The following is a 10,800-nucleotide window of genomic DNA, read 5'->3' on the forward strand; positions in this document are numbered from 1 at the left end:
CCACTGTGCAAGCTATTTTGCATTATAATGCTTATTTGATTTCTTTTATTTTTGTGCTTTGTGTTTTTATTTAATGTTTTTATCTGTTTATTTAATAATTTTTCAGGATAATCAGACCACTTGTCTTGCTTTAAAATTAGTAAACTTTAACAAGAGTCGTGAACATCTGTATCCCAGAGCGAACCTGTTGTGAGTGAAAAATGAACGTATCAACTACCGTTGACAAAACAAATGACCTTGTGAAGATTCTGGCTGAAACTAAGAGAGCGTTCTTATCCACAGGAAAACAAGGCCTGTAAAGAGATGAAAGTTATATCTCTATTACTCCAAAAGCAACATAAAACGGCAGGACGCAGCTTGCAAATGCACTTAGAGACAAAGACCTTGATTTTATGAGAGATGTCCTATGGCATTAATATAAAAGCGTTTAGTTGTATTGATCTTCACTTTTACATGAGCAAAAGGGGAAGCTTGCAAAGCCTAGGAGCACCCATCCAACCGTAAAATGCAAGAGTGGAGACATCTTGTTACAGGAGGGACTGGTACAGCTTCAACAAAGATGACGTCTTGAGGAAACCCTGCTTACGTGAGACTATTAAAGCAACATTCAGACATCAGCCAGACTATTAAAGCTGATGCAAAAATGTGTCTTCCAAATGAACAATAACTCAGAGCGTAGACCCATATTATCTACGAATAGCTCAAGTGTAGCAGAGTCGATGTTTTAGAATGGCCATCAGAAAGTCCTAATCTCAGTACAGGAAATTGATGGGCCGAGTTGAAACATTGTGTGCAGGCAATGTGGCCTGTGTACCTTATTCTGTTACTCTAGATTAGCTGGAGGACTTTCAGCAAACTACCCAAATGACTAGAATAACTATGTGAACAAGTGAACTAACCTTCACTTTGCGATCCTTGACTTTGCGAATTTTAATACAAAACATAGGTCAAACATTGCTATGCTTCTATGTTGAGAATGAAGATGTTGTTCAATTTTATCTGACTCCTTCAGTATAAATTCGGATTCCATAAATTATTGAACAATAATATAATTTTCTACAATCTGTCACTGAAGTGTCGGCAATGGGTCTGAGACAAGCATTTAGATAATCCAGAATTCTTGCAGGGTGGATCCTGCCTCATTTATCTAACTTGTATTTACAGTATACACTTCTCCTGGGCTTTAGCTTCACCATCTTTAGGAAGCTGTAAAAGAAGACAGTAATGCTCTTACGAGGCTTGATCATGGCGTGTGGTGTGACAAAGGTCATAGTGGGACATTAGAGTTGCATCTTTCTTTATTACCCAACTGGATAAAACGCAAAGGTTTAGACAGATTAGAGAGAAGAAGAGTGAGAACTAAAGAAGATGAAAGTGAAGAAAATGCAAATCAATGCACATTCAAATTTGTTCTATTCAAATCTTTGGCTAAGATCACAGACTTCACCCTTCATTTAAATATGCCCAAGAAGTTGGAGCAAATGTCACACTCCTATGTGGACAAGTAACCTGGAAAATCCTGGCACAGGAACATTAATATAGCTTTTAGATGCCTCTGAATCAGTCATCCATGTACAAATAATTTCAGTTCTATATGAAAGAGGTACATTAGGGATACAGTTTTTATCTCATAAACAACCCTTAGCCACAGATCAAAGCATACTGATGCAGAACTAAAAGTGTTCTGCATCAGTACCATTAGCATTTCCCTCATAGAAACATAAATATATGTTAAGATCTTTTGAAAGATGAAAAGCATGTGGGGTCCAAGAAAAAGCACCTTTATTTAGGAGACATTCTCTATTAAGACTGTGGTGCACCAGCAGATCAAAGCGAGGATTATCCTTGCTCTGGATAGCCTGGCTGCTAGGATGATGACCTCACTATGCGTGAGACTCAGCTGAACAATGAGTGTGTCAGACATCTAAAAGAAGGGGGAGGAGTAGAAGGAAAAACAAAAGAGGTGACAAAGGGAGAAAGATGTACAAGTTGGGATAGAGGAAGCTGTACTGTTTCCATAGCGAAGGGGAGTGAGGCGGGAGGTCTTTGGTTGGTGCACTGGAATGTGACGTCAGCAGCTTGTTGGATTGAGGTGCCGTGTCCTGCTGATTTTAATCCTAACTCATTAAGGAACTGAGAGCAAGTACCTGGGCACGCTCTCAGGGGAAAACAGAGAAAGTGATTTGAGAAGAAAGAAACTCTGAATAAGTCGGCAAAAGGAGATAAGTGGAGTTACTGCACACCCCGAGAAACCGAAGAAGGAAGAAATCAAACATTTTGATTTTTAGTCTCATGACTACTTTCATTTGTCGACAGTTCCCTTGTTTGTTTTAAACCTCTGTGCTTGCAGTTTTAACGTGTTGCCTGTTCAAGCATGCCCACTAACGGGATTAACAAGGCTCTCAAGCTGCAGTTTGGTCTGATTAACTACGAGAACCGCTACCTGACCGCTGAGGCCTTCGGCTTCAAGGTGAATGCCTCAGGCATCAGCCTGAAGAAGAAACAAATCTGGACTTTAGAACAGGATGAGCAAGATGGGCAAGTCGTGTTCCTCCGAAGCCACTTAGGACGCTACCTTGCTTCTGATAAAGCTGGGAAGATCATATGTGGGGCAGAGAAGCCAGACCCTGAGTGTCGTTTCCTTATAGTGCCCCAGTCTGATGGTCGTTGGGCACTGCAATCGGAACCTTATCAGCGTTACTTTGGAGGATCAGCGGACTATCTGTCCTGCTTTGCCCAAGCCATTGGGGAACAAGAGCTATGGGCTGTTCATCTGGCTTTACACCCACAGGCGAGCCTCCTCAGTGTGGCACGAAAGCGTTATGCCCACCTGTCTGCTTCCGATGGAGAAATCTCAGTAGACAGCAACATTCCCTGGGGAGTGGACTCACTGGTCACCTTGGTATACCTGGATGGAAAGTACAGTCTGAAGACCTGTGACAGCCGCTTTCTCAGCAATGATGGCAAGCTAGTGAAGGAGAACTCCAACACAACCAGCTTCACGCTGGAGCTGAAGTCTGGGAAGCTGGCCTTTAAGGACTGCGATGGGAAATATCTGGCCCCAGTGGGCCCCACAGGAACCTTGCGCTCTGGCCGATGCTCCAAACCCGGAAAAGATGAGCTCTTTGATTTGGAGGAGAGTCATCCACAAGTAGTCTTCCAAGCTGCCAATAAAAGATTTGTTTCAGTCAAGCAAGGTAATCAACTTCTTTTGATTGGATGACAGCAGTTGCTTTTGTCCAGTCATAACTAAGCTTAATGTAATAATAGCAGCACAATTCTAATTCTACTTAATATTAATCTTTTCAAGTGTTCAAATGATGGCAAGTCTGGAAAATATTGAAAAGTTAACCCTGACAATGGATAGGTCAACTTAAACAAATTGGAGTAAAAGTTAGCAGTTAATTTAATTAATAGTAATCATAAGCATCATCATGGTGATTATTTCAAAATGGCATACTACTGTCGGTCTAATACCAGCACTTGTTGTGCAATTAAAAAAAAAATCCATTAACTCTGTTTTGAAGTCCTTAAATTCTAAATAAAGGTTAAAGCTAAAAGAGGAATTACATCAACTGTTCTGAGTGTGTTTCTGTTAATTGAACGTTAGATTTTAAAGAGTCCGTTGACCCATGTATTAAACAAGTTCAAGTCAGTATAGTTTTATGGTTAGTTCTTCTTCTGAAGCTGCTGCCCCCGCAACCCGACCCTGGATAAGTGGAAGAAAATGGATGGATGGATGGGTTAGTTGATATTTGTGGTTGCAGCAATCAAAACATCAAAGCAGGTTCATTTGCTAGCAGAAAGCTAACATGGCATTTTGTACATGTTGGATCCAGAGTGTTGGTAGCCATATTGTGGAGGTCACTGTGGTAATGGGCTTTGTCATTTTCACTGTGTGTCCCATGAAGATTAGCTGGTGTGCAAATGACTCCAAGACCGATCTAAGCAACAGGGGTGTCAGTTACTAGCAACGGGTTCCAGGTCTTGTAGTCATTTGCTTCTTTGCAATCAGTTCAATTCAGTTCACATGTTGTCTGCAGTCACTGAATGTACATTTCTTGAAAAAAGTGGTGACAGACACACTAGATATACTTGCCATGTCAATTGTTTGGGTTTCAAGCCTGCATCATTTTATTTATTCATTATTTTAAGTTTTTCTTTTTTTTTTTTTTAAACCAACAACTGTATTTTCTTTAACTGGAGCCTTTTGGGATTCAGTGAAAGCATCAGCCTCTATGAATGTTATTAAAAACAGCTTCACGTTTGGATTTGTAAAGTTGCCCAACAATGCATGTGCTCTAAATGGAATAGGCTACACTAACCTTTTTTGTGCAGGCATTATTATGCATATGAATAAAATGCTCGCAAAAAAAAAAGAAAAAAAAAAGAAAAGAGAAACAAAAAACTAACAAGGAAACAGTTCTGCAAACTTCATTAAACAGAACAAAAAACCTCAGTTTTGAACTGAAGTGTTTGGCCTTGTGGTAGTGTCATGTTTTGTAAGGAACTAGGCACTGAAAGCTGCTTAGTGGGCCCTACAGTGCAGATTTGCATTTTGCCACTCAGGGAATTACAGCATACGACAGACCAGGAAGGGGTGGAGGGCTGACTGAAGGGGATTAGTGTTCTAACGGGATTAAGAGAAAGGTTGAAGGATATTTCTGTGGCACCTAATTTATACTACAGCAGACACAGTTCAATTACAGGCTATGTATCTGTGCATTCACAAGACCTGACACACCCCAGCAGCCAGAGTTTATACATGTAGATTAGGTAGGCAACAGTAGGCCGACTGCAAGTGAAGCATTGGTGTGTGTAAAAAATTGGGGAGTAACTGAGTTTTCCACTCAGTAAATTTGATTTATCTTTCTTGCATAATTGGTTTCGCACACAAAACAGATCATGAGTTGATGACATAAAATTTGCTGATGCGCCATACTTCAGAAAACATGACAAAGGTGGCGTGCAATTGGTTACAAGTAATTTGTTCCTAATGAATCTTCAAGTTAAAATTAAAAACAGACACTTATGATATTATGTTTCTATGGTTGTGTGCAAAAGATAAAAACATCCAAAGATCAAAACAAGGCCACAAAAAAGCCTCTTTCCAAAATTAACATCATCTATCTTTCCTATTATAACACAAACAAGATTATTACTTATGAGCTCTTCCATCACACAGGCATGAGCGCTTCGTACTTATAGTGTGCAACACTTTATGCTTTTGTATAATATTAAGCACTATGTTACACTGTATACAATTATGCTAGTTACCTCATGCTAGAATGAGCCTCTAATGTCCAAATATTCAAGATGAAGCTCAAATTTAGCAATTTGAACTCCTAGTGGCTCAATTTTAGTCATTTGAGCCACTAGATGTCACTAAACTCCACAAAAAAATTTAGAGCTTACTGAGATTGCAGACCAATATGGAAAGTCAACATATAATTAAAAAAAGGGATTGACGTTTTTGCTGAAATTCAGGGATACTTCCCATGTAAACTAGACAAACCTGGATCTACCAGTTGTTGATGATAGACAGACATGGATGGTAAAAAGTGGAGAAGAAGGATGCAAGGACTCGACAAGTGGATGTAACTAGAAGTGGTTTATCCATGTCGATACACACTGTAAATTATTTGACAGTTTAACTAAAAGTTATTCACAAACGTCCTATAAGGGAACAAAATCCAAATATAACAAAACAAAATATCTTCACATCATGTCTGACCTGAATTGCTGTCACTGTTCATGAAAAGGATCCCACTAACATGCTGTTCAAATAGCCTTTTTTGGCTACTTCATAATCTCCACATTAGGAACTTTGAATGCAGCAGTTTTTATATTATTGGATTGCTTCTCAAAATATCTTTAAATAAAATTGGGCTCCCGAGAAAATCTAATTTGCAAAAGCATTTGGCTGCTGTGCCACAATTCTGTCACTCATATTTCCCTTCCAAGCACTTGAACTAGTATACTTGCAATACTTTATGCACTTTCTTGTTTAAAAGTTCAAACATTTTATTGAAATTTGATTTGAAATTTTATTAGGGCACAGAAGATATATATGGGGTACATGTGGCAGTTTGCAAGGTCTTGCAAGCCCAATTAAAAGAAATTCTAAAATTTGGGTTATCATAATTTAGTTTGTGCTGCCACGACTTAAATGTTTAAGAAGACAGAAACTGTGAGCCCTGAGTCAGCATAATAATACATCTTTATAAGCTGAAGTAATTAAACAATCTTCACATTTTGAATGTGGTTTCTGTCTGTACTTACCTTTACTGGAATTTCAGATGAGATACAAAAGACATTCAGGATAATGGCGTAGTTAAAAATCATATCCTAGAAAGAAAGCTAAATTATCATGGGTGTCTTCTTCTTTGTTGCCAGGAGTGAGTATTTCAGCCAATCAGGATGTGGAAACTGACATGGAGACTTTCCAGATGGAGATAGATAAGGAGAGCAAAAAGCCAATGTTCAGGACCAATGGAGGGTCCTACTGGACTCTGGTGACCCATGGAGAGATCCAGTCCACTGCCACGGAGGTGTAAGTAGATATTAAACCACTGAAAAGGAAGCTTTCTAATAAGTTTTTAACTACTTGGGAATGGTGCTGCACCAGTGACCCCCCGCAGTTCAACTACATACTAACTCAGTTTGTACAAAGTTCTTGGTGTACTCGACTTTTTCCTTAGGTTATCTATCATGCAATTTAATTTAACCTTTAATTTAGCTGTTTTTATTGGTCAATCTCACTTGTACAGTTCCACCAAAATATTCATCTTTCCTTTTTATCCTTCCAGAGAGGTCAACACAATGTTTGACATTGAGTGGCGAGGACACAGGGTAGCACTCAAGGCGAGTAATGGAAAGTACGTGTGTACAAAGAAAAATGGGCAGCTCTCAGCGGTCAGCGACACAGTGGGTAAGTGCTTTTAGGCTACTTATTTGAATTTCCACATTGTGTTTATCTGAAACACCTGCCACAAGCAGCGAAGACGCGCCAGATGAACAAAATATTTCACTCATTACAGGTGATGATGAATTACTTCTGATGAAACTCATCAACCGCCCGATGCTGATCCTTCACGGAGAGAACGGCTATGTGTGTCACCACAAAAACTCCAACACCCTTGATGCCAATCGATCGGTCTACGACATCTTCTCGTTGCTATTCGACAATGGCGCCTATCACATTAAAAGTCAGTGTTTTCATATCACACTAGTTTTCTTCTTAATAAACTCTTACAGCATTGGTAAAAAGTAACAACAGTCTCAAAATTAAATAATAAAAAATGTCACTGTGTATCTAGTGATTATTTTTGCCAGCAAAACAATCAATATATCAGTGTATGGCATGGAATAACTAACATTTGATTATGATATTTCTTATGATCTAATCAGAAGCTTACATTATTAAAGTATTTGTTTCCACTGTTCTTTATTTTTCTTTATTTTGTAGGGGTTTGCTTGTATTTTTTTCCTCTCAACATTTTGAAAGTCCCACCACAGCCTTTCATTTGGGCTGAGGTCTGGATTTTGATTGGGTCATTAATCCCCTTGCATTTTCAATCCATCTGCTGCAGATTTTGTTGCTGTGCTTAGGGTATTTTTCCTGCTGCTTGACCCAGTTTCAATTGTCTGTGAAATTCTGTCACATTTAAGTCTAGGATACCTTTTGTTGAGGAATTGTTGATGTACTAAGTTGCCCAGATTCTGTAGGAATAAAACAATATCAAACAATAAATTTTCTCCCACAATGTTTGAATGCATATGTTTATGCCCATTTGCTGTATTCAAATGGAGATCAATCTGAAAGTCCTAGACTTTGTCCAGCACCACACTTTGCGAACAAAATTACGTTCTTTAGTCAATCAAAAAACATTCTGACAATCCTTCCAAATAACTCATCAATTTTAATATTCTTGACTGTAGCCCCCCCAAACATTTAACATAGTTGCCTTACAGACTTAGACGTCATTCTTCTTGTCCTCTTTCTTCTTCTACTTCTAATTGTAAAAATTTTGAACCCCTTTTCATTTCTGTAATTCTAAAAGCTGTGAATGAGTGAGAGCAAAGATATCTTAATCTTTCATCTTTTTGATGATGCGAGTCATCGTGAACAAGAGCATGCCATTGGAGACATCGTGCTCCAATGTCAATTCTCCGTACCACAAGAACATTGCCAGGCCTTTTGCATCTATATAGTGTTCAGAGTTACTGATGACCAGGTCTATGGGGGAATTTTTACAGGTGCCCTTTCTGTACAGTTCCTGTTGAGCCCTATAAAAGCAAGATGTATTTTTTTGTAAGGGTACCTCTTGCCTCTTTTGTCTGGGAATTACTGCTTCTGTGTTTCAAATAAATCAGATAATGAGGTCATTGGTAGGACTTTGGAAAACATGACTGTACTGAGGAGGTGATTCAGCCCTTTGATTCAGGTGTGTTGTACCAAGGAAACATCTAGAAGTTGCAGGACACCAGACCTCAAGACCCGGATTTTAGGACCTCTGCTCTATGTTATAGTTGAGATGCCAAGACAGTAAATGATATAATGTGACAGATTTATTTGTCATTCTTCACACAGGCGTGAATGGAAAGTTCTGGTATGTCTCAAGCAGTGGCCTCGTCTGTTCAGATGGAGAAAAGGCAGAGGACTTTTTTCTCGAGTTTCCAGAACACGGACGAGTTGCCATCAAGGGCTCCAATGGCAAGTACCTTCGAGGGGACCAGGGAGGCACGCTCATGTGTGACGGTGCATCTGTTGATGCATCTTCTCTTTGGGAATACTGATCTATTCACAACAGGTCCACACAAAGGACCTGTGTTTCAGGTGCAAGACCCACTTTTACGAAGTCAAATGACGTGGACTGACATCATAATTTGCCTATTTTTATACTAGGTACAATCCCATGTTTTGATGTTTTTTTGTTGTTGTTTTTTTTTGTAATTGGAAAGAGGTGAATATATTAGAAAAGCTCTGTGGGTCTTTCTTTCTTGAGAATTTTAAATGTTTTGATCCTGAAAGGACTACAAATGCCAACATCAAATGAAACATGCTTTGTTGAAATGTGTAATTTGATAACCAAGGTTTAGATGAGTAAATTTTCCCAATTTTTATTTCTGTCCACATTTATTTCATATGCAGATAGAAGTACGAGCATTTTTTTGTTGTTGTTGAATGATTTTACAGGCATAAAAAGGGTTTCTGTTCAACCCGTGAGGTTGAAAATTTAACGAAATTTCTCATCAAGCTGTTCAGAATGCAGACAAAAACTGTAAAAAAAAAAAAAAAAGCAAAAATCACTATTTCTATTATTGCTAGCTTCCACTATCTAAAAACAATGGTTATTTCAAAGGGTATCAGAAAGTAAAGACCAAATCCAAAGCAGAGAGGGAACAATTCTGATTAGCATTAACCAAAACTGATGTAATTTTTTTTTATTTATGAAAAGAGCTAGACTTTAAGGTGGTATATTCATCTGGTTTTATTTGTTCTAAGAAGCAGCAAAGGGACGCATCAGTGGTGCTGTGATTTGTCTTGATGGACCATTTATAGCTTACATAAAAGACTAGTAAAAAGTGGATGAAACACAGATGAAAGAAATTACTCAGAGGACCCCGACAGAGCTAAGTGTAATGAATCTACACATTGATATGTTTCAAAAATAACATATTGCATGTTTGAGGAAACAACAGGAAATATCACATAGACACATCAGGAACAAATGTGTCTAAAAGCATTTTTTTGTTTTGTTTTTGTTTTTGTCCTGTTGAGCGCTCAGAAAGTGCTTCTCTGGTGTTCGGCCTTAATCCACAATACACTCATCTTATGTAGTGTAGTTACAAATAATGGTCTGTGATGGCAGATGTTTTATTTTTAGAAAATACTGCAAAAACACTCAGGAAAGAGCATCACAAAAGAAAATGAAATTTTAAAATTTGACAACATTTTAGATGACAGTTTGAAAGCCTATATCTCTCAGTTTTCCCGGCACCACAATGAGCTTCAAAACTTTGCTATGTGTGTCTTTAAAGATGCTTGAAAACCATGTGGATGGAGCTTAGGGGTGTCCAAGCCAAGAACATCCAAATAATATCAATCATTCTTATCTTCTCAGCAGCTCTTCAAACAAACACTCCCTTTGAAAACATGATAAATAGCTTCCTGTTGACCCATGTCAGAAAAGGCCTTGTGTTCAAACTTAGAATGAACTGAGCTCATTATACTGAGTGCTAAACACATTGCAAGGGTTGCAAACTAGAATTCAACCTGAAGCCGTGCAAAAAAATGTTTGACAGTTTTCTCCTGAATAGTAATGAGTTCACAGTGTTTTATGTGTGTAATTTGCGATTAATAAACAGTTTATGGTAGCAAGCTCTGGTTGGTTAATCATACGACTTGTATTAGCTCCACAGAAAACTTCTTGTCTTATATTAGAAAGCATTTAATATGTCCATGGGTACTTGCTGTTCACTGTCTTTGTTTAATGATATGCTTTTCAAAATCTTGTTGACAATAAAACTTAGAAAATAAATGTGAGACTTGTTAAACTTTATCAGAGAAAAGGCTGATCAACAAGGTTATTGGTTAGATCACCAGCTTGGTAAGATTCACTTACTGACAAGACATTAATCTCCTTTCATGCTGCAAAAATAAGATGATTTCAAATGGTGGATTTGCCAGAACTCTTTGAAAAACCCTGCTTTACTTTTATTAAATATTTTGTGGTTGGTTTGTTCCAAAAAAAGTCTAAATAAAATTTAATAAACCTTTATGGTATTTACCTGCAG

The 10,800-nt window shown here is 38.1% G+C and overlaps 1 protein-coding gene across 1 annotated transcript; it reads left to right on the forward strand.

Moving 5' to 3' along the window:
- Positions 1 to 2,014: 2,014 nt before the first annotated feature.
- fscn2a (fascin actin-bundling protein 2a, retinal) lies at positions 2,015 to 10,544 on the forward strand. The gene is made up of 5 exons (XM_015035147.1): positions 2,015 to 3,197; positions 6,397 to 6,553; positions 6,810 to 6,931; positions 7,041 to 7,208; positions 8,594 to 10,544. The coding sequence occupies exons 1-5, from the start codon at positions 2,375 to 2,377 to the stop codon at positions 8,797 to 8,799; spliced, it is 1,476 nt and encodes a 491-aa protein (XP_014890633.1). The 5' UTR covers positions 2,015 to 2,374; the 3' UTR covers positions 8,800 to 10,544.
- The last annotated feature ends 256 nt before the right edge of the window (positions 10,545 to 10,800 follow it).

This window comes from Poecilia latipinna, unplaced genomic scaffold (assembly GCF_001443285.1).
Source record: "Poecilia latipinna isolate Pla-1442-1.1 unplaced genomic scaffold, P_latipinna-1.0 Scaffold325, whole genome shotgun sequence".
Taxonomy (NCBI): Eukaryota; Metazoa; Chordata; class Actinopteri; order Cyprinodontiformes; family Poeciliidae; genus Poecilia; species Poecilia latipinna.

Coding starts and splice junctions, on each gene's coding strand:
- fscn2a (XM_015035147.1), top strand. CDS start 2,375: ATGCCCACTAACGGGATTAACAAGGCTCTCAAGCTGCAGTTTGGTCTG. Junction 6,554..6,809: donor CAGTCCACTGCCACGGAGGT/GTAAGTAGATAT, acceptor TTATCCTTCCAG/AGAGGTCAACACAATGTTTG. Junction 7,209..8,593: donor TGGCGCCTATCACATTAAAA/GTCAGTGTTTTC, acceptor TTCTTCACACAG/GCGTGAATGGAAAGTTCTGG.